General features: G+C 33.3%; 2 protein-coding genes across 4 annotated transcripts; one reads left to right on the forward strand and one right to left on the reverse strand.

Moving 5' to 3' along the window:
• The first annotated feature begins 294 nt into the window (after positions 1-294).
• Positions 295-4,334, forward strand: LOC123224748 (F-box/kelch-repeat protein At1g55270-like). 3 transcript variants are annotated; one of them, XR_006504050.1, is made up of 4 exons: positions 295-583; positions 677-739; positions 1,902-3,574; positions 3,818-4,334. XR_006504050.1 is itself a non-coding variant. In XM_044648450.1 (2 exons), the coding sequence occupies exons 1-2, from the start codon at positions 677-679 to the stop codon at positions 3,153-3,155; spliced, it is 1,317 nt and encodes a 438-aa protein (XP_044504385.1). In that variant the 5' UTR covers positions 295-676; the 3' UTR covers positions 3,156-3,816. The 3 variants fall into 3 exon arrangements, 1 of the variants encoding a protein (XP_044504385.1); XR_006504049.1 differs by having other exon boundaries at positions 295-739; XM_044648450.1 differs by lacking the exon at positions 3,818-4,334 and having other exon boundaries at positions 295-739; positions 1,902-3,816.
• Positions 4,335-20,658: 16,324 nt separating this feature from the next.
• LOC123225932 lies at positions 20,659-23,099 on the reverse strand. Its single transcript, XM_044650302.1, has 2 exons — positions 22,518-23,099; positions 20,659-20,947 (listed from the first exon to the last, which is right to left on the reverse strand). Exons 1-2 carry the CDS (start codon positions 23,001-23,003, stop codon positions 20,900-20,902), a joined length of 534 nt encoding a protein of 177 aa, XP_044506237.1. The 5' UTR covers positions 23,004-23,099; the 3' UTR covers positions 20,659-20,899.
• Between the last annotated feature and the right edge of the window lie 1,047 nt (positions 23,100-24,146).

Raw genomic sequence — 24,146 nt, forward strand, 5'->3', positions numbered from 1 at the left:
ATATTTAAAATTTTAAAATCTTATACACATAAATTTGAAATCTTAGGTGCGACTACGTCTTTTGGCCTAAAATAAATTCCAAAAAGAAAAATAGTAAAAAGGTATAAAATTGAGATCCCACAAAAGTCAGGTCTACCTCTCTCCCTACATTGGATGTGGGGTCTGACTTTACAATTAATGAGACTAATCATATCTCATTTGTGTTCCAACAACAAGACTTGAATTATCGAACAAATTATTTTTCAATCTTAATTAAAAAATAATTATCCCGTTAACCCAATTTAATTTATTTAATGCTTGACCAAGAAAATTAAAAATAAAATCAGTTGTTTCTCTCTAGATCAAGACTAATCTAGAGAGAGAGCCTACACAACTCAAACACTTTCACATTCATTCGTTTGAGTTTCAGCTTTGAGTTTCGTTGTTGAAAGTTGTGAAGTTCCTTCTCCTGATTTGTTTGTTTGTTTGTTTGTTTGCATTTCCAAAGTTTGAGTTTAAATTGAATTAAATCGAGTTAAATTTAAGATAAGACAAAGTTAACACAAGAACAACGACTTGAAGAACAGAAGCAAGGCAAAAAAAGGTGTCTCCTTTTGTTACTGTTATTGTTTGATCAAGTCTCTTGTTCTTGATCTAAGTCTCAAGATTGTGTCTTTATGAATCTTTGTTGGTGAAGATGGAGCAGCAGCAGAGCCAATCTTCCAATGTTCTTAGAGGGTATAGAGTTCAAGCTCCATTGGTAAGCTTTTCTCATGGCTTTTTGCTTCTCATTTTGTTCTTCTTTTGTTCGTTTTGTGAATTTCATGAGATTTTTGAGGTTCCCACTTGCTTAATTTTCTGTTAAATGTAGTCTTTGTGGGAATTTGGGGGGTTCTGGATATTGTTAGGAGATTAAGTAATTGTTGTTTTTATTTTAATTTCATTTTCTATTTCTGGTTGTTGGGTGTTTGGTTTTATTAGTTTTTGGAGGAAACCCAGATGGGAAATGGTAGTCAGATGTCAATTGGAGGATAATATTGGAGTGTTGATGAGAATTTGAGGATGGGACTTTGTTGGTTTCGATTTTATTGTCAATTTGTTGGTGGGTGTTTAATTCAAAAATTTTGGTCAGAAGAGCTTATCTTTTGGGGAGAATTTGGAATTTAGATTAAGAAAAAGAGTAGATGTACGTTAAATTTTGTTGTTGAAAGCTCAATTGGTATCAAGCGGTTCTCATTTCTGCATGTGAAATGCTGCATTTTCTTAGTTTACCCTTTAAAATTAAGATTTCTGTATATAGAGGATATGCTCTAGTTGCTCTTCCGAATTGGAACTTCGGTTTATTTTGTTTGTCTTCTAGTTTTTCTCATCATAGAATCAGGGTGCTTCAGCTTTTCAGTTTGAATGTTGGAAAGTATCCAAGAGCATAATTTGTATCTTAGATGACCTTACGCTCAAGTCAGAACCTTTTCTTCTGACTTTTTAAATAAAAATGATAAAAAATTCTGCCCCTTTCTCTGGTTTTTAGAATTCCTGTTAGGTCAATCCTTTATTAAGAAAAGCAAAGAAGACTGTTCTAGAATAGGAGTCTTAACACTGGTACATGATGAAAGAAATCTGATGATGTAAGAGTTTTCAGTGTCTGGATTTCATATATGTATTGTGTGTTGTTGTGTGTGTTTTATAACCAAATCTGTTCCCTTCTACACCCATCTAAAAAAAAACTCAAATCATCATTTTGTGTGTAAGAATGCTTGTAGAAGCAATAGTGATGATTGGAGTATTTGCTAAAGGAGCATGTACACAACATTTTATGCATTTAAAGTAGTGATTGGTTTTTCATTTATGTTTATAGCTCATCGATATATTTATTTGGGTGTATAATTCTTGTTATTTCTTGTCTAACATGGATAATATTGCAGGTTGATTCTGTATCATGCTATTGCAAAGTAGATTCTGGACTAAAGACTGTTGCTGAAGCTAGGAAATTTGTCCCAGGTTCAAAACTTTGTATCCAGCCTGATATCAATCCTGATGCACACAAAAGCAAAAACTCACGTAGGGAGAGGAGCAGAGTCCAGCCACCACTCCTCCCTGGGCTTCCTGATGATCTTGCTATTGCATGTTTGATACGAGTTCCTCGTGCTGAACATCGAAAACTTCGTTTGGTTTGTAAGAGATGGTCTCACCTCCTAAATTCCAACTTTTTTTATTCTCTTAGAAAAAGCCTGGGAATGGCTGAAGAGTGGGTTTATGTCTTCAAGCGAGATCGTGATGGAAAGATCTCGTGGAATGCTTTTGATCCTGTCTATCAGCTCTGGCAACCCCTTCCACCAGTTCCTAAAGAATATTCAGAAGCTTTAGGTTTTGGCTGTGCTGTTCTTAGTGGTTGTAACTTGTACTTATTTGGAGGAAAAGACCCATTGAGGGGCTCTATGCGACAGGTCATCTTCTACAATTCACGGACTAATAAATGGCATAGGGCACCTGGTATGCTTCGGAAACGTCATTTCTTTGGTTCTTGTGTTATAAATAACTGCCTTTATGTGGCTGGTGGGGAATGTGAAGGAACCCAAAGGACTCTCCGATATGCTGAAGTTTATGATCCTAACAAGCACCGGTGGCGCTTTATTTCAGATATGAGCACAGCAATGGTGCCCTTTATAGGAGTTGTCTATGATGGAAAGTGGTTTCTAAAGGGCCTTGGGTCCCACAATGAAGTCATGAGTGAAGCCTATGATCCTGAAACAAATGCCTGGACTCCAGTCAGTGCTGGTATGGTTGCAGGTTGGCGTAACCCGAGCATCTCTTTAAATGGACGGCTTTATGCTTTGGATTGCCGGGATGGATGCAAACTTAGGGTTTATGATGGAGCAACAGACACTTGGAGCAGATTTATAGATAGCAAAATTCATATGGGGAGATCACGTGCATTTGAGGCTGCGGCAATTGTTCCCCTGAATGGGAAGCTTTGCATCATCCGCAACAACATGAGCATTAGTCTGGTTGATGTTTCTAGTCCTGACAAACAAATTGAGACTAACCCTCACCTATGGGAAAACATTTCTGGGAAAACTGGTCATTTAAGGGCTCTTGTTACAAATTTATTGTCTAGCATAGCTGGCCGAAGTGGTCTGAAAAGTCATATTGTTCACTGTCAGGTGCTGCAAGCATGAGTTTTAGTAGTACTTTGCTCATTCTTCCCATACCATTCTTGTATTTCCGTCACAAAGTGCAGTTTCACCTATTTGGGAATCTGCACTTTGTGAGACAGAAAGCTGCATATGCTATCTTTACCACACTGTTCTTGCAGCTTTGTGGAGATTGAATCAATAGTGATATTCTGTGGGAGTGACTTCTAGTCACTCTTGTCAAGTTGTTTTATCATGTGGAGGCTTGAGAAGGCAAAAATGAAGGATAATTTTATGCGTGTTTTAAGAAGCTTACTAGAACATTCATATGCGAGGCCACTTTGGTGACTGATGACACCTTTCATGTCATCATGTATTCACAAGTCAAGGTTGATTCGCTGTTGATTTCGGCAATAGAATTATAAGGCCATTCCTTAACATTCATGAAGCGAGAGCAGATACTGGTAAATGTTTTGTCGAATTGGTTTAGAGCTGAGTCTGTCTTGATTTTATGGGATCTTATCTTAGTTGTATGTAGTCTTTGAGAGGCTTTATGATTGTACATGGGGTTATTTAAGATGAGTCAGATATATACTTAGATTACATCTCAGTGGCTATGAAATGTTACCTGTTTCTTTGTTCCTAAAGTTGCTGCATTAAACCAATTATGAAACAATATTAATAAATTTGCCATTTTTTCATTGCAGATCATCTCCTGATAGTGTTTGAACGACTCCTCTCTGAATGAAAGCATAGGCTTGAACATTGATGTCTTCCTTCTCTTTATCCTCTACTACAGTCAGCTTCCTTGTCCGCTCTTTTTTCTTCATATCTCCTTTCATTCATCTCATTATGACACTCCATATAAATGCTCGACTGATCAAGTTGAGTTTCCACCTTTCACAAATTCGAAGTAATTGAGTCATGTCTTTGCATTGATCACGAAACATGACAACCTAAATGTATCCCTTTGTTCAGAAGTTACGAAGTTGGTGTGACTAAAAGCCAAAAAAAAAAAATAAAAAAAAAAACAGCAGAAAGAAGCCATTGGATTGATAGGATTTGGTTGCTTATTATAAGCTCAGAAGCAAAAGCTTACAAAAAGAATGCCTTAATTTATTGGCAACTTATTATTGAAAGTGAACTTTTCTTTCTTTTAAAGGCCTTGTATTGTGTCATTCTCTATTGACGATTTCTTAAATTATGGATGAAACATTTTGATTCCGACGTGTTCATAAGGACATCAAAGTAAATTCCACTGTATTATTATTACTAAATTTAGCTTCAAATCAAAATGGGGTCTTTTCTTTTCTATTGTACTGATGAAAAACATCGAACATGCTTTCATAGTTATAATATGTTTGAAAAGGGAATGTCATGTGTCTAATAAAATAGCCACTTCTAAGGCATGGAGGTATGAAGAATAAGCAAGACCTTTATATTAAGAAATTATACAAAATAGCTTATTTTTCAAGTTTTACATTAAGAAATTATACATAATCTGAATAGCTTAAACAAAAAAAAAAAAAAAAAAGAAAGGAAAAACTTACCACTGAATATACATAATTAACCAATATTTCATCCCAACTAAAAATTTTATATCAATATTTGTGATATGCATTAGTTTTATCATTGTTAATTATACATAGAATTATTCATTAGAAAGACTACTCATTAAAAGAGACATTTGAAATAAATGCAATCTAAAAATTGGTGTTCCCATTCAAACTATGTTAAAATAACAAATTGCAACCTTCAAAGTTGAAAAATTGACATATTCCCACCCTCCGACTAAATTTTTATGTTATGTTTAACTTTAAAAGGGTATTAAGGTAATTTTTAAAATTAAAAAAATAATTAAACTCTTTTATTTCTTTCTTTTATATATCAACATTTTTTTTTCTTTTAATCTTTATTTTGTCCTTCATTTTTTGTTTCATTCCCCTCTCTACTTCCTCATAACCACCCAAAGTCGTCGCCACCACCAATCACTACAAATTCATTGTCATGAACCTTTAGAATCCCTTCCCAAATGTTGCCTTCCTAGTTGTTCCATCTACCTAGCCATTGGCCCTTCAACCTTCCACTTGTAGATGCTAACAACGACCGTGGAGATTGCCAGATGGAATGATATAGTGACAATAGTCGCTTCATTTTTGGCATCTTTGCACAACTTCGATGCTCAACTGTGGCATCGTCATCACCTTGCACAACATCATTTCTTGATACTATCGTGTGTCAATGGCTCCATGTTTTTAAGATGACATTAAGCTTGGTCGTTGTAAAAGCTTACTAAAACTAGCTTTTAATAGTGCCTTTGCTTCATCCATTGCCTTAAGAGAAGATGGATGGGGTGTTTCTCGAGTTGCTACAACTAGAATGATTAGCTTCAATGACAATAATAAGGCGTTAGTGGTGATGATGATGGAGAGTGGTGGTGTTGATGGTAGTGTGTGGTCAGAGGCGGTGTTGATTGAATGGTCATGTTGTGTTTTAAATGCTTGTGGTTTCAATTGGTAGTAGTGGTGGTGTTGCCACTTGATCTTTTTACATTGATATTTTCTTCTTCTCCTTGAATTAATGGTAACTGTAATTTTCGAAAATTTTCTTCCATTCCATTAAAAAAAAAAAACTTTTGCTTCATTCATCACAAAATTTGTAACACCCACATGTATGTATGTATAAGGGTACTTTAGTCTTTTTCTCTAAAATTATGTGAATTGAGTTGAATATATATTGATTTAAAGCAAGGACAGTCATCCACCATAGGGGTGTATGCTCGTGCTTGTCTTGAGAAGGGCAAAATGGTTATTTTTCATTTAGCTCATGAAAATGGCTTAGTGTGAATGACAAATAGTCGTGCATGTTTGGGAGGCTAGATTAGTTTTCCGATGATTTTAAGACATGTTTTAAGTTGAGTAATTGTAGGGATGACTGTGCATAGAGATGCATGATTGTTTAAAAAGTTATTTTGATAAAATAAAAAAAAGATGGAAGTATTTGGCTTATTTTAATCTCTTACACAAATTTTAGAGCTAAATAACAAAGGACCAGAGACTTATGGGTGATCAGAGAGTACCAAAGCAAGAAAAGAATAATAAAAATCTCATAACCACGTGAAGATTAGCATACTTCGGAAGCCAAGTAAGTATGATGGCAATTTAAGGTTTTTGGATGCGTTATTTGGATTGTGTGATTGATTTGTTTCTATTATTGCAATGTAAAGTAAGATTATGGCATGTTGAAGAATTGTGAAGTGTTATGCTTGTGTTAATGGTCAGAATGGGTTAATTTCCTATGATGCTATATGATTCTTGTGTTGTGAAATTAAAGAAAACTTTATGATTTGAATGTTGAGGATGTGTTTATTGCTTTATTGAATTTAGAGACATGTTTAGGGATGAATTGATATTAATTGGCATGTTAAAAAACTAGTAGATTGTTGTTAGCTGGCCAGATTGTATAAAAATTATAGGATAGAGATTTCCAAATGTTGATACACATGCATCTATGATTGTCTTAGGGTTTAGAGATAAACAATCATGCGATATGAGATACATGTCTGTTCATGGTGACTAGAATAAACGATGAGTTTGAAAGAGGGACAATCGTATTATAAGTATAATGACTTAATGACATAAGTTAAACGTTAGTCTATCATTAGTCAAGAAAACAAAGGAATGCTTGTCTTTAGTAAGGGTGAACTCTCGTGCGTGGTCTTTGTGAGAAGCCCAAGAAGTAAAGGCTAGGCACATTAATTCAAATAAGTATAAAATGATTAAAATACCCTTATGTTATGTGTTGAAAATGGGATAAGTATAAAAAGGTCATAAAAAAGGAAAGTTAAGATAACTAACTATTTTAAGGGTGTCTAACTATGTAGATGACAACACAGACCCTAACTAGAGCAAATCTAGGTAAAAAACAACAAGAGTTGAGCAAAGTAATGTACATTTAAATAGTCACCAGTTGTGTGTAAAAGTGACATTATATATGAAAGTAATAGGGCTAAGAAAGAGATAGATACTTATAAGATACATTATATACTCAATGCCAACACTTATTAGCCACTAATATCAATTCAGTTTAGGTGTGCATTATAAGGGATAATGACACTAATTAGTTTTTCTCACAAGGTCAGTGAGATACATCATGTATATGTCCGTGGTAGGAGTCATCCTAGGATGATAATTTGGTTAGCAATTTTGTAGCTACGTGTATGTGATAAATAAAGGACTGTGATCAATTTCCTTGTGTGAATAAGATATCAGTGTTAGTTAGCCCAAAGTTTGACCGGTATTGTATGTAAGGCACAAAAAGAGTAGACATCTAGGATATCGATTGCTTTCATGAAGACATCAAATATATCAAGTTTAGCTTAGACCTTAGTTAACTAAGATGACATTACCTATGTATAGAGGGTATAAGGGTGTTGAGATAAGATGGATAGACATAGAGAATGCTGAAGAAACATCCATTAATAACTATATTTTGAGATTGAGATGAAACACCAGTTTTACGAGATATGTGTTAGATGCTGAGAAGTTACCTACTTATTAAGTGATTTCACTCACATATTTCTTTTATGGTTTTGAAGATAGATAAGGTGAGTAGTAGGGCATACATGGAGCTAACGGTCCAACTCGAGTGGTTGTATGAGGTTGAGAGGTACTTTTGTTATTTTGAAATCATGGATTTTAATGTATTACATTTGTGGATAATGTTTATGTTGGATTGTGACTTTTGACATTATAGTTGTGATGAAATGATGTTATTTCATTTATCTATGTGATTGAGACATTTCGGTTATGCTTTTTTGCATGGTTAGATGTTGAAAGTGTTTATAATCATGCTTTATATTCCATTGTGGTTGGTTAAAGTGCAAGTTTGACATATTTCTTCAGGTCTATATTCTATTTAGGAGTATGCATATGAAGAAAGGTATTATAAAGTTTGTTGGTTTCTTTAGTGATATCACACAAATCCCTGCACCATCGATATCCCTATGTCACTATCTTTAAAGATCTTTATTGGGATGATCTAAATAACTTTAAAATAAGTCTTACCGATATTTTCCTATTGAAGTTGATAAAATTTGATAAACAATGTGTGGGCAATAACAAGGTGTTGATTATAGTGGTGTTTATGACAATGTGTGGGCAAAAAGTGTTGTTAATTGAATAATGGTGTTATGGATTGAGTGCTTGTGGTTTCAATTGGTGGTGTCGTTGTTGTTGATTTATGGCATGTGTGGGCAACAACAATGACAAGGTGTTGGTGGTAGTAGTTGGAGATGACAGTGGATTGTGTCAGACCGAGGTTTGGTAATGGCTACTAGGTTTAAATTTTTTTTCTTTTTTTCTATATAAACCGCAAAACACCCATTTCTTCTAAACACACATATTCAAACCTAATTTTTCAATATCTCTTTACATTCTCTTCTTTCAATCTCTTTCTATGTTTTCTTTATTCAATATTTCAATTTCTTATAGTGCTTACCTTGCACCCATTCCTAGTCAATCAAGTCTATAAAATAAAGTAGTCCTAATTGTTTGCACACCTTTTATGTTTAAAACATATTAAATTTTGTTCATTATCAAAAAATTCTAAAAAAATATTAATTAACAAAAATGAAAAAACAAAATAGAAGCTAAGTTGTTAATAGACATTAAAAGAATGGTGACAACAAGTATAACAAAAATATGAGATATTATCAGTGACTATGCATGTGAGTTACTTAGTTCTTTTTGTTGACGAAACCTATAAATAATAGTTGTCCTGACTCAAATGTTGGGCAAGCCAAGATGACGTAGTTAAAAACAACAAGTCCATCGCGACGTCATCGATAAAATAAAGAGTTTGTATTCATTAGATACAGTAATTAGTAATAGAAACAGATTTTATATCATTTAAAAATATAAACAAAATATGATTTGGAAGATTGATTTGCAATTTATAATCTTCGGTTACATTAATTTGAAAGGAAATTTAAATTAGTAAAATTTAATAATATTTTTTTTAAAATTTATTTTTTAATATATAATTAACGGCATGACATGACACTATCCTATGCATATGGGCCGTGTCATGGGCCTATATGATTTTGTCGGGTTGGGCCAATATAAAAAGTTTGCAATTGTGAGGGTCTTGGCTTGGCTTGGCTTACAAGCTCGATACGCTGCATTGAAATCAGCCCAGCACGGCCACCAATACCTATGGTCAAGACTTATACAATTTAAACTTTTCAACCTTCATCCCCAAGCCAATGGATTAAAAATAATAATAATAATAATATCAACTATTCCCACTTTTTTTTTTTTTTCTTTTGTTTGTGTTTTTATATATATATATATATATATATATATATATATATATATGCGTAAATTATTATTTTTCTATCTGAGGTTCGGAGAAATCACTCATAAGTTCTCATTCTTTGAATTTCTCTAAATTAAAAATTTTCATTTTATAGCTAGTTTCATTTAAAAAGAAAAAAAGTGCTGACACAGTGCTAACTTGTAGTGGCTTACTCACCAAATTTTAATTTGCTAGGAATTTTCTCTATACACACAGATTTTTTTATTATAAAACAGTATATATCACTGTACTGTCAATACTTTTCAAATCCAAGAACATTATTACAGTATATTGCATGGTTCCATTAAAATTCAAACTCCTCTAGCAATCATCTCCTGATAGCGTTTGAAAGACTCTTCTCTCTGAATCCTCAGCTGCCTTCTGAAGTTCTTAATGAAAGCCTCAGCACGAGAATTTATATCCCCCTTTTCTTCATCATCGCTTACTTTCCTCTCTCCTCTCTTTGTATTAATATTTCTCTTCATCTCCCCATCACTCTCAGCAAAAACCTCTCTGTAGCTCTTCATTACACCACCTTCTAATATGAATAATATTTGATCTTCTGTGATCTATTGTAGCAAAAAAATCGAAACCCCTTAATTTATAGGGGTGTGTTTTAAGCTTAGAAGCATTAGTTTAGCATGAATTAAAGCAAAGGAATAAGCTGAGAAATTTCTGGAGTGAATAGGTGAAGCTTCCAAGAAATGTTATAAAATATTTTATTATTTACTTTTGTTGGTAAGTTTGTGGTTGAAAGTGAAGTAAACGCTCTCTTAATTTCCTTTTTCGGGTTTCTTTACTGCTTGTGTTTCAAAAAAAATTTGCTTAAATTCATGTAAAATATTTTGGTTCCGATGTGGGTGAAGAAGATAAGGTTGCTTACTGATCGCTACTAATCTCATTGATGAATCCAAAGAAACTTTTTCATTGGATGTTACTTTTATTTATAAAAAGGCCAAAGGACTATTCCCACCCAAGTTATGCTGCATTATCAAGTTTCCCTCCTTTAACTTTGAAAATACCAAATATCCACTTATGAGCAGTTAAATTTAATGGAACCCTAATCCCTTAAAAATTTATCTCTTTTTCCCCCCTAACCCCTAAAAACTAACCATTTCCCCCTAGGCCAAGTTTTGAAAAATAGCATTCCCCCCCTTAGGGTTTATTTTCAATCCCAAACATCAAATCTTACTCCATCGCTGACGACGAAGTCTTCCCGACACACCACCATGCTCCGACGGCCTCTCTTCTCTCCTCTGAAACGTCGATCGACCTAGATCTGACATCGTCTTCTCCAGATCTGTTGAAGAGCTTTGTCGGGAGATGAAACTCTTCGTCTTCCCAGATGAAGACGAAGACCTCGTCTCTGTCTGGGAAGATGTCGTCTTCGTTTGGGAAGACGAAGAGCTTCGTCTCTCGATGAAGCTTTTCAACAGATCTAGTGAAGACGACGTTAGATCTGAGCCGATCGACGTTCCAGAGGAGAGAAGAGAGGCTGTCGGAGCATGGTGGTGCGTCGAAAAGGCTTCGTTGTCGGCAATGGGGTCGTATTTGGCATCGGGGATTGAAAATAAACCCTAGGGGGGGAATGCAATTTTTTAAAATTTGGCCTAGGGGAAAATGGTTAGTTTTTAGGGGTTAGGGGGGAAAAGAGGATTAAATTTTAATTTATTTTTAATATTACAGATAAAATGATGATTTTGCCCTTGAATCCGTTTTTTTTAACAGTCCATGAGTAGGTAAATAGGCTTTTCAAAGTTAACGGGTGGCAATGTGCAGAAAAAGTATACCTTGGGTGGGAAATAGTCCTTTGGCCTTATAAAAAATTGCTTAAACTCATGATATATTTTTATTTATAAAAATTTGTTTCTAAATCATGATTTAAACATGTTAGCTTTTCACATCCTATTCCTAACATTACAAACAAGCTTGACAACTCATCACTCCATCTAAAAGCAAATCTAACAATACAATAACTTTATCACTTTGTGAGATTTAATTTCTTATATTAATAGTAGAATCTTAATATTATAACTAGTGATGGATTTCATTTGGTATTTGTTTTTTAATAATAATATGCACAGTTTTGTTATAAATAATATGTATAATTTTATGCATAAATAATAACACGTTATCATGTAATTAAATATTATTTTATTTCTAATTTAAAATTATTCAATCACATTATGACAAGTAATTATTTATCATATAACACTACTCTATATTTATAAAGATCCAAGTAATGAAATAATGGCAATAAACCATTTATATAATACCATACATGTATTTCCATTTTTTTTAAATGTAAATATGGTTAAGTGGATCAATTAGTGATTTATTAGTGTTGGTAGATGGTTTGTGTCCTTTTTCTTCACTTCTAAGTGATATTTATTTCAAGAAATTATTGAATACTTTTACAATAAAATTGTGCATACATATTTTTTATAAATAATTTGAGTGTATAGATTATGTGTTATTATATAATTGAATGATTTTAAAATAAAGATAAAATAACACCACACATTATCTGTGTACTTAAATTATGTATCAAAATGTATACACATAACATTGCTAATACTTTTATCACAAGGTTCTTGATAAGTTTTAAAAGATTTTGATATTATAAAGAGGCAATTGATATTTTCTAAAGGCCAAAGGACTTAGTCTCACCCAAAGTATGCTGCATTCCCAAGGTTCCATCCTTAACTTTGAAAATCTTATTTACCCGCCCATAGACTATTAAGTCTGTTAATTTTAAGGGTAAAATCATTATTTTATATATAATATTAAAAATAAACTAAAATTTTATCCTCTTTTCCCCTCCTAAATTCAAAAAACTAACATTCCCCCCCTTAGTTTCAATATCTGGTCACTCTCTCTAGCGCCATCATCGACCGTCTCTCTCTCCCAACGGTTTCCCTTCCTTCAACGGTTTACCTCAACAAAACCTCTACCCTTCTGATGCTATGTGACATCGTCTGAGAAGACTAATCGTCTTCCCAGGCAACGTTGCCCCTTCTAAATTCAAAAAACTAACATTTTCTCCCATAAACCAACTTTTAAAAAATCACATCCCCCTTTAGTTTCAATATCCGGTCACTCTCTCTAGCGCCATCATCGACCGTCTCTCCCTCCCAATGGTTTGCCTTCCTTAGACGGTTTGCCTCAACGAAACCTCCACCCTTCTAACGCTATGCGACATCGTCTGGGAAGACTAATCGTCTTCCCAGGCAACATTGCATAGAGCTAGAGGGGTTGGGGTCTCATTGAGGCAAATCGTTAGAGAAAGGGGAACCGTTGGGAGGGAGAGACAGTCGGCAATGGTACCAGAGAGAGTGACCGAATATTGAAACTAAATCTTGAGGGGGGAAATGTGATTTTTTAAAATTTGGCTTAGAGGAGAAAATGAGATAACATTTTAAGAGGTTAGAGTTTCGTTAACTTTAACTATCCATAAATAGGTAAATGAAATTTTCAAAATTAAGAGATGAAAACTTGGAAATACGACATAATTTGGGTGGGAATAAGTCCTTTGGCTTTTTCTAAATGAAATTGATGAGTTCATTTTAAGTGATGTCACAAGCAGCTTTGTTGAGAAGTGCTTTTGTGATCGCAGCAACATACCACGAACCTGATTTTGTAACTCTATTTTAAGCTCGATTAAAAGCATGAGTTTAACATTCATAAAAGCAAAAGTCTTTGTTAGATAAATCTTTATGAGTTTAACATGCATAAAAGGAAATGTTAATCACATCATGATTATCTTTTTGTTCAATTTTGAAGGCTTAGGCAATTGATGTTTTGCTATTCAAAGAGAATGCAATAAAATATATGAAGTCGGTTCAAATAATGCGGACATATTTGACACATAATTTAGAACATCCAAACATTAAAACAAACATGCGAGTTCATTTCTGCAAAAACAAAAGGTATGTAATGTTGGGGTTTTTTGAGCCCCAAACCCTAGATAGGGAAATGAATCAAAAAGTATAAATTAGAAAAGAGTTCTAGTCTACACAAGGCAATGAGATCACCATGATCAATTGAGAAGGAAGATTAACTTTAAGAATGTGCTCACAATCCTTTTAGTGGATTAAATGTTAGTTTAGGGTTACAAAATCGTATTCTCTATTATGTATGAACAGTATTCTACTAGGGTGATGTAGCTATGTAATTTATAGTTCACCATGGTCAAACCTTAGTCAAATTATTGTTTTATAAGCTAGAACAAACGTTCTTTAACATAAAACAAGAATGGTTCTGCCACAAGCGAGAACTAGCTTTTTTCATTTTACTTGAGAGTAATGAATCATATATCAATCTACGATAGTCTTAATATACTTCTCAACATAATTAATCACTATTTTGTTAATAGCCCGATTATAGTATCTTGTTTATTGCATTATTTCTATTCTTAGTTAGATTAATAATGGGTTTACATATTTTTTTAGAATGATCACTTAATGTGCTTAGGATCCTTACAATTACAACTGATACGATCCTCACATTACATTTATCTTAATCTAAAGCCATTCATCTTAAAACATGAATACATATGGGAAAAAATGATGAAGAAATATCATTTTATTAAAACATAAACATGATACAAACAAGGGAAATTATAAAAAATGGCCAAAATACCCTCCCACTAAGCAAAAATGCCCAAAGTCACTATTTTCAAGCAAAAATGCCAAAATTCACTATTCCTAAGCAAAAATGCCCATGACTTTTTCTAAAATACCAAAATTACCCTTCCCCTCATTTATATAAACCCTCTTCACTCATTATGAAGGGTTAAATGAAATTTTATTAAAATTAGAGGGGCATTTTGATATTAAACATTGTAAGAGCATTATAAATTTCTCGATGAAATTTTAGGAATAGATAATTGAGGGGCCAAATTAAATGTTATTAAAATTGGGGGGCAAATTAACGTTTTACGATATATCGACTCGTATTTTCTAAATTTTCGAAGAATTTTTCGATTGTTACCATTCTAGGGTATTTCAACTTTTAGAATTCGAATTTCAGTTTCCTTTTTTCGAATTTCACCGTTTTACGATATATTGACTCGTATTTTCTAGATTTCCGAAGAATTTTTTGATTGTTGCCATTCTAGGGTATTTCAACTTTTAGAATTCGAATTTCAGTTTCGTTTTTTTGAATTTCACCGTTTTACGATATATTGACTCGTATTTTTCAGATTTTCGAAGAATTTTTCGATTGTTGTCATTCTAAGGTATTTCAACTTTTAGAATTTGAATTTCAGTTTCGTTTTTTCGAATTTCACCGTTTTACGATATATCATTCGTATTTTTCAAATTTTCGAAAAATTTTTCGATTGTTGCCATTCTAGGGTATTTCAACTCTTAGAATTCGAATTTCAGTTCTGTTTTTTTGAATTTCACCGTTTTAGGATATATAGACTCGAATAACATGTTATGAATAAATATATATATTGAAATACCTTAGAATGTCAATAATAAAAAAATTACTCGAAAATCTAAAAAACAGATCTAAATTTATAAAACTACTTGTTCAAATAGCTTATGAACGAGAAAACTGAAAAATCGATCAAAAATTTCATAATTACATCGTAAAATGTGTCTAAAAAAGCACATCATAATTAAAAATATCAAATTTGAAAATTATATATGAAAAAAGTCTAGTCCGGTCACAAACAAACTCAAAATTATAAAAACCGAAAATCCTAAATTTGATAAAATAATAAAACTGCATAATACACATTGAAACAGTTTTATTTTGGCCCCCAAATTCAGTGCAACTAGCAAAGTAGGTTGTCGTTATAGAGCTCGAAACGAGCTTCGCGTTGATATATTATAGACCCCGTAACGCCTCACGGATCAAAAGTTATGGGTGTTCAAAGTCTGTCTCATATAAACCCTATTGTTTTAAAAAAGTTAATTTCCACTCAACCCACGGTTTTCACGGCCTGCCCACTGTTCAGTGTAAAATTTCACATGGACCCTCATAGATCTCCCCCTGTTCCCCCTCCCCTTAAAATTTTGAAAATGTTAAATTTCCCCCCCATCCCACGGCAGCGTCGTAACAACCCATTGTCATGTGGCAAATTTCAAAAAAGTCTACAGTGGAATGAAGACTCTCACACAGTTTCCTAATATTTTGAAAACATTAAGTAAGCCCCCTAACTTAGTGTTCCCACTATCGGACTGTCGAACTTTTCGGAAGGGATTTCCGACCAAAATTCGTAGTTTCGACCTCCAATTTCAACACAAATCAAATCTACATAGACTATAATACAAAATCCCTCAACCAATTCAACGAAATCAACCAAGAATCAAAACATTTCAAATATTGTTCAAAATCGAAACCCTAAACCCTAAACCGCAAAATCTCACTCAAATCTCAATAATATGAATAATAACTTGATTCAAACAAGATGACGGAAGATATTCTAACGTGCTGTGCCATTTTCGGTTGTCGGAAACCACAAAAATCGTCAGAAATCTGGCCGACAGTGGGACAGGGGAAAATTTTGAATTTTCCCTTGTTTTTGAACAGTGATTCACAGTGGGAACAGGGGAAATTTGCTGGGTTTATATATGGGCAGTTTCGACATTTCACAAAAGTTGGGCATTTTTGCTTTAATATGAATTTTTTGGGCAATTTCACTTAAACCCCCTTACTTTTGCCTATTTTTTATAATTTCCCTACAAACAATATATCATGTGTGTACAAAAAATATAATACAAAACAGTCAAAATGATTAGCTTTAGAATATTAACTAAAATGATTGAACGTTAATGTTGATGGATGATGATCCGTTCCTAATACTTCATAGCAAAGAAACATCAAGAAGATGCCAGACAATGTAACATAAAATCAAAATCACAAGGTTACTTGACATCATTTAAGTCGAAAGTCGTTATCACCGCTTGCTTTGCTTTTAAAGTTGCCTAATTGAATCTGAACCTTTCATGAAATTGCAGTAAATGATAATAGAGACTGAAGAAGCCAAGAAATGGTCATAGAGACGCAAGCGTGAAAATCTGTTGCCATATAATTAAAATTAATACACAGAACGTCATACATCTTATCATCTGCAATACAAATCTGAAATATGTAATCCCATGATACAGGTGAATATAAAGCTTCCGCAAGAAAAGAATCAAGGAATCTTTAAGAATCTTCTGAAGAATATCATATATTAAAATTTTGCAATTATAATTTGGCAAGTAGACACTAGAATTTTTAATTGTAGTATAAATGTAGTGAATAAGGAATCTTAATACCCTCTAATTCGCTGAATAATGATAGAGTAATCTATCGAACCAATTGAAAGGAACCAAAATATTGATTAAAAAAAATAATAAAATCAGAAGAACAAAGATGTTTACTAGAAAAACAAATATGGGAGACAAAACCTTCTAATTTTTAATTCATTACGTAAAACTATCACAGAACAATTATAAAAAACATTACTCAACCTTAGCCATAAAGTTTATGTAAAAAAGAAGAAACCAACAATTCTCTAAAAAAAACTGACAATAACCTCGGTAATATAAAACTAATTTAAGGGCTGTAATCTTATGAAAATAGGTCTACAAAAAACCAATTAAATACATTGATAAAAAATTGGTTTAATTCTCACACCAAGACCCCCAACTCTACAAAACATTTCTCATTGCCTAAATTAGAACCTTATTTCTTTTACCTTTCATTGAGATTCCTTACGATGTGTTATTGAAAAAATTGATGTCCAGCATGTTTTGATCTCCAAATGGGTCTACTGAAAATGATAATATATATAACAGTAGACTCAAACTTGTAAATGAAAAGATTAGTATCTGTCACAAATGGACTGAAACCTCAGGTAAGTAGAGCAGACTTTAATTTCTCAAATCAGGTTCTAAGAGCCTGTTGAGCCCATATAAAGTTTTATAGAGCTCGCAAACATATTTAGTGTTGGGATCATGAGTGATGAATCCTTCAGGTTGATTCATAAACACAATTTCAACTAAATTACTATTAAGGAAAGCATTGTTAACATCTATTTGTAACACCTCCACCAAAAGTAGTTGCAATACCTCACTCTAACTAGACCTAATATCTCTTTCTCATGAAACAAATTGAGTCAATTCTTACAGCCTCCCACTCAATTATAATGGAAGGCTTGTAAAAGGATATTGAGACATATTCAAGACACCTTAAATTTTGATCTCTCCTTTAATCCAAATTTTGGTCTTCAGCTAAAATGTTATTCTGATTTTGACTAGGCCAACAATATTCAAGATAGAGGCCTACCACTGACTATTGTTTATTTCTTGACACTAATCTTATCCTGTGGTGTTCCAAGAAGCAAAAGGTAAGGTTGAATATAGGGCACTCACATATACTACCACTGAAGTTGCTTGGTTAAAAACTCTGTTCACTGAAGTTGGTCTGGATTTTTCGGCTCCTCCCATTATTTGGTCTGATAATGAGAGTGCAAGTGTTCTGACTTCCAATCCTGTTTTTCATGTTAGAAGAGAAAGTCTCAATATTTTCCTGTTGATCACTGTGTTGGTACTGCTGTGCTATGATTTTTTTTCTGATGTTATTAATGTGCTAGTTTCTAGTTTCTGATTTGTCAATTTGATAATATTGATGTGCTAGTTTCTGATTTGTCAACTTTGTTTTAAGGGTATGTTTTCTGGTAGGTTCTCTGTGATATGTTCTTCTGATGGTTTGAACTGCTTGCTTTCATACTACTGTTATACATGGTTGTGAATTGCTTGCTTTCATACTGCTGTTATACATGGTTGTGAATCCTGTCCGGGTGTTTTGTTTTAAGACTCTTTGTGATATGTTCTTCTAATGGTTTGAATTGCTTGCTTTCATACTGCTGTTAGACATGGTTGTGAATTCTGCCATTGTTGGTTATTCCGGAAATTTGTTTTCTTGATCACATGAATTCCTTGTACACTCTGCTACTGTTATTTTCTATGGGTTGCATGACTATTTGCTAATAATTTTCTTTTATTTTCTGTCGTCTTCTTCTAATTCTTTTGTCTTTGTTTTGGTCTATCCCTTAACATGGCCTGGAAATTCTCCTCTTATGATGAACAGTAACTACTCCTCTGAAATTTGACATGCAACTTCTATCTGAAATGACCAACATATATTGTTTAGAAAATATGTCTTTCATCTTATGGACAATTTCTTGCTCTTTGTGCCATGTTTGATAGTCAGTCTTGATTACTCTGTCAATTTAATAATTTTGAGATATATGGAAAAGTCAAAATGCGGTGTCTACTTTACTAGTTTTGCTGAGCATTTTTGTATAATTCGTATCATTGTTAATTGATGCTCTTCGCTAACCCTTGCAATTTTCTAGCAGTATAGTTTTTTTTTTGTTTTTGCAGCACAGCTAAAAAGTCCAGTTTGCTGAAATTCTTATCGCCAGAGCACAATTCCTCTTACTATTATCTGTTTGTTTATTTCTCTATCTTCACTTACCGTTTTCTTGTTTGGATAGCTCTCTGAGTTTATCCATGCAGGGCCTTGTTTTAATTGCCCATCAGTATCTTGTCTTAATTCTTTCCTTGTCTCATTGCCACTCTCAGGTATATCGTCTCACTGAGGAAAAAAAAAAAAAGAAGGAAGGTATATAACAATCTACAAAAAGTCAAGTTTTGGGGAGGATATTGGTGCATATGGAGGAATCAGCAAAATGATGATTCTGTTGTCCTTAAATGTAAAAGTGTCTAGGTCAGTTTAGTATATGTTTGATATTTGAGGACTCATGTGCAATTTATCATAAGTCTATCTATACAAGCTTGCAAATATCTTTACGGGTCAGTTAAGGCAATCAATAAAACTTCTCGTTTAACTCTCAAAATGCTCTCTCTCTCTCTCTTTCTCTGTTGCTAACACAAATAAATCCTCCTAATTTTATCATCAATTGATTGATTTTCAACAATGAACTAGATCTGGTTTATTCAAACCCAGGCTTGTTAAAAAATTTCGGGCTCAAGCTTTAGGCCTACCCATTTAGGTTTAAAATTTGTTGTTCAGGTCCACTTCATCAAAATATTTTGGGCTTCAAGCCTGTTTGGGTCTATTTTGAACCTATTTTATAACTTTAAAAATCTGTAAAAACACTCTTATAATTTATCAAAAGGTTTGAAAAACTGACAAATACACCCCTGTCTACAATGAATTTTCAGGTTTATAAGACCTTGAGATTGAACAACCTCTAATCAAGCCCAAACTTGATAACTTAATGGGCAATTTTTTTTCTTTTTATCTAGGCTTGCCCAAACCTCTAATTTTGTTTAACTTGAAACTGAATTTTTTAAGTTGAATAATCAGGCCTTGGGCTTGTCCGACCTAATTCACATTCCTAGTTGCGAAGGTGACGAGGTTGAGGAAGTTGAAAATGAGAATGAAGAAGTTGATTATGGAATTTATTATGAGGTGGGGTGATGAGGTTGAGGAAGTTGAGAATGAGGACATAGAAGTCGATTATGAGATTTATTATGAGGTGGGGTTGAAGATGAGGAAAAGGAATACAACAGCTATGAGGAAGATTATGAAGATTACTGATGAAAGAGTTGATTTTGATTACAATTTTATATTAGATGTAAAATTTGATTCGAGAGTTGGAGGAGAAATTCTTGTACTCAAAATATAGTGGGGTTTTTTAAGTCTTTCAGATGGATCTTAACTTTCAGTCTTTCTCATCTAATTGATTTATGTATCTCTGGTAGTCTTCATTGAGCACAATGGAACTTAATAGTGCAAATTCGAGTTACAATTTAAAAATAATTGGTCCAAAGATGAATCTGATAGAAATCGGACACTAGTTTCTAGCAAATTTTCATTTTGTTCAATATTAAAAATGCATTTTTCATGGTGAAGTAGTTTCCATGATTATGGAGAAATGAGAGGGAACTAACATAGTTTAATGACAAATCAACGATGTCACTTAACCGAGCAATGGCCATGAGTTACAATTTAAGATAAGAAACCATGCGGGTGTGGGATCAAAAATAGCAATACAAATCCTACGGCTTGTAAATATCCCAGTGGCTTGCAACCGAGGCCACAAGTCCATTGCAACAAGGGAGCCATAATTTCACAATACAATGTGTTCAAGATCTTTATTCAACATCATATCCAAAAGCCAACCTCAAGAACATCAAAAGACAAAGCACCACACAGCAAGTAACATCAATTGTGCATCAGGTTCGATATTTCATTATACAAACACAAGTGTTTGGTGTGGTATATTGAAGGCTCAAGTAGAATATACTGTCTGGGATATACATGATATGATTATACAACTTGATTTGAAAACACTATCAGACTCCTATTTTTGGGTCTGAAAGTAACTAACTCTGAATCATGAACCTTTAACAGCCATATTATGACTCTAAAATACAGTAGTAGAAAGCACCAGATAACATCTACTCTGTAATTAGCATCTGGACTTCATCTTCAAGGGGAGTCGGCAGCTGCAAATAGAAAAGATTCAAAAAAGTTAAAACATATAAAAGGCAAGATTTTAGTAAACTACTAAACATACAGTACACTACAATTTCCCAGCAAAGCAACCAACTTCAGACAGTACTAAAAAAAGTTTAAAACAGAAAAGAAGAGAATTACGCCAATTGATAGTATCAGTCTTATTCTCAAAAGCTGCGACAAAATGGACAAGATCAGAACATTTATATATTCTAAATTACAAGTTCACAAGTTGCAGTTCCTTCTTTTTTTGAGTCTTTTAAGAACAATGTTATGCATACCTACTTTTGAATATACACATGATATGTCATCATGTGATTTAGTGTTACTTTATCCTTAATTTAAAATCACTTAATCACTTGATGATACACATAATTTTATTGTAAATCAAACGGTACAAAAAGGGCATGATTACAATAGTCTGGTGGAAGAGGAGAAGAGCTGGGGGGAGGGGTGTGGAACAGGTACTTGGAAATGGAAGCCAAAAAGCAAAAAAAAAAGATCAGCCTTTACAAGAAGACAATGACAACAATATCTATCCAAATATAAAATATTAGTGAATAAAATGTTTCATGTATTCTCCATTGATCTAAATGTGACAACCATCTTCACTCTTTGGTTCCATAATTCCATTAGTGTTGTAAAAGGTAGGCAGTTGAATGGTGTTCGTGCAAGGTGGTAAATGAACTCAGGTACTCCCAAAGTGAGTCCCATGATTGAAAACATTTTGCTTACATCAAAAAGCTAAAAATGCATGATAGTTTTTTCGAAATCCCCATAAGTGCATTCAATAAAAGTGCTTTTTCATTTTATACACTACTCACAATGCACAATAAAAACTTTGACTCTTCAATCCTATCCCATACTCAAACTAGTAGTGTATTCATTAAAAGCATGCAAGACCACGCCTGATATTTTACCACAACCAAATATGTTCTAAAGTCCTAGTAAATGCACAATGGAAAAATTTAATATCCATGAAACCTAAAAATATGTGCCTCGAGAATTGAAAGTAAAAATTTCAAGAAGTCACACTAATCAACATCATATGCATACAATCAACCAATCCAACATCTATGCACATCCCAACAAGTATTCTAAATTTTTCATCCTAACTGATATGTCACTGGACGCAACATTTTTATATCATTGACCGTATCATATTAACTCACCATTCACTCAAAAAGCTTAAAATTATTCTTCTATAAGGGAAATTCCTTACACATATTTCTCCATACACATAAACAACCCAAGAATTTTGCTAAAAAATATTCACTGTAAACCTTCACAAACAACGCATACTCACAACAAAGAACTCGAAGAACACATATTATAAAAATACATCCAACCCTAACCAAATCACAAAGTTTCAATTTCCTTCCGAATCCTAAATCATAAAAACGCCACATCAAAACAATCAACAAATAACTAAAATTCAATTTCACAAACTTTAAAACCTAACAAATTTCACAAACTTTCCATTCATATAAAAAATCTCGAAACCCCACATCAAAACAACAAACCAATCACTAAAATTTAATTCAAAAACTCGGACAATACCTTCAGAGTCCGAAACCATGACCTGCAACCCGACTCGAAAGAACCCAACTTATCATCACGACAAGAATGGACAGTTTTGAACTGGCCCACGTCGAGCTTCTTATTGATCAATCCAACCTGGAAGTAAATCGAATCAGACGGCGGCAAATCGACCTTGATCTCATCAACATCGAACCAAAACAAGAATCGCTGAACTTGAATACCCTTGAGATTGGTGATGGCGCCGTAACGGAGCTTTCCAGTGATGATCTTGTCGTAATAGACCAAGTAGTCGAACTCGATGTAGCAGGTGGAGGACAGATTGACGATGAAGGAGCCGTCGTCGTTGAGGGTGTAGCTGACGACGGTGGCTGGCAAGAGGCCCTGAGGGAGGCCGTACTTGGGGAGGAGCTCGTAGACGGTGGGGGGATCGAAGGATTGAGAAAGAGAGGGTTTGAAGAGGGAGAAGAGGATGAAGAGAGAAAAAAGAGAGAGCTTTTGAGCCATGGTTCTTATGATCAGAAACGATGAATTGTGCGAGTTAGAGCAGCCGTTGAAAGGTTGAGACTTGGGAGTTGTGGGAGGTTTTATATATAGAAATGAAATGGATTTTTCCCTATTTTTATTATACAAAGTAGGGGATGTACATTAATCATTTGGCCGAAAGATTATTTTCACCCAAGGTTGACTCTACTCTCAAATACACACATATAAAATTTCAAAAATTAAAAAATTCATTTATAACCTATTAAACTTAACTAAAATCATTAGTTATAAGAGATAAAATCATCATTTTATCACTAAATCTTAAAAGTTTATATTATTTTATTTCTTAGTTTGAAAAACTAATAATTTCTCTCTTAAGATTAAGTTTTAAAAATTTCAATTTTCTAATCAAAGAGATAAAATAACTCGTCTTCATCTGACAAAACTGCTATGGTAGAAAGGTCAACGGTGGGAAGGTGACTGACAGCGGGAATGGATTCTGGTCACCGGACAAAGAAGAAATAAAATAGGCTATTGTTATTGACATGAAATAGGGGGTTTCCACCTATTTGAATTATAAGAAGATTAGACATAGTATTTGTTGTCAAAGCCTCCATTTATGACATTAAGAACACAATATGTGTGAACACATTTAAAACAATTAAGGGCAAGTCAATATTTTGAGTATATAGGGTGATGTATAATGCTTATAAATACCCTATTCCCTTTGTAATATGATCATCCGAATTTACATAAGCTTTTACTTTCTTCTCAATTATTCATTCACTTTAATTCTCATTGCATATATATGACCCTTCTCTCAATTTTTAATTGAATTTAATCCTCTCTAAGTTATTGTTATTATATTTATAATAAGTTATCGGTATGAATTACTCAGATATATCATAATATCAGTAATATTTTAATTTTGTCGTTATTCTATTTGTATATTACAAATATGGATATCCCAACGATGATATTGTTCTATTTGTAAAATACAAACTATCGATATTTTAATTATTACTATTTTTCTATTTAATTTTTCATTTATAATTATGTCTAATTTGAAATTCGAAGTTTACAAAATTATGAATTTGGACTCAAAATTCTAAATATCATTGAATATTTATTTATGTTATAACAATTATATATGATATATATATA

This window comes from Mangifera indica, chromosome 9 (genome assembly GCF_011075055.1).
Source record: "Mangifera indica cultivar Alphonso chromosome 9, CATAS_Mindica_2.1, whole genome shotgun sequence".
NCBI classification, from domain to species: Eukaryota; Viridiplantae; Streptophyta; class Magnoliopsida; order Sapindales; family Anacardiaceae; genus Mangifera; species Mangifera indica.

Coding starts and splice junctions, on each gene's coding strand:
- LOC123224748 (XM_044648450.1), top strand. CDS start 677: ATGGAGCAGCAGCAGAGCCAATCTTCCAATGTTCTTAGAGGGTATAGA. Junction 740..1,901: donor ATAGAGTTCAAGCTCCATTG/GTAAGCTTTTCT, acceptor ATAATATTGCAG/GTTGATTCTGTATCATGCTA.
- LOC123225932 (XM_044650302.1), bottom strand. CDS start 23,003: ATGGCTCAAAAGCTCTCTCTTTTTTCTCTCTTCATCCTCTTCTCCCTC. Junction 20,948..22,517: donor CATGGTTTCGGACTCTGAAG/GTATTGTCCGAG, acceptor TTCTATTTGCAG/CTGCCGACTCCCCTTGAAGA.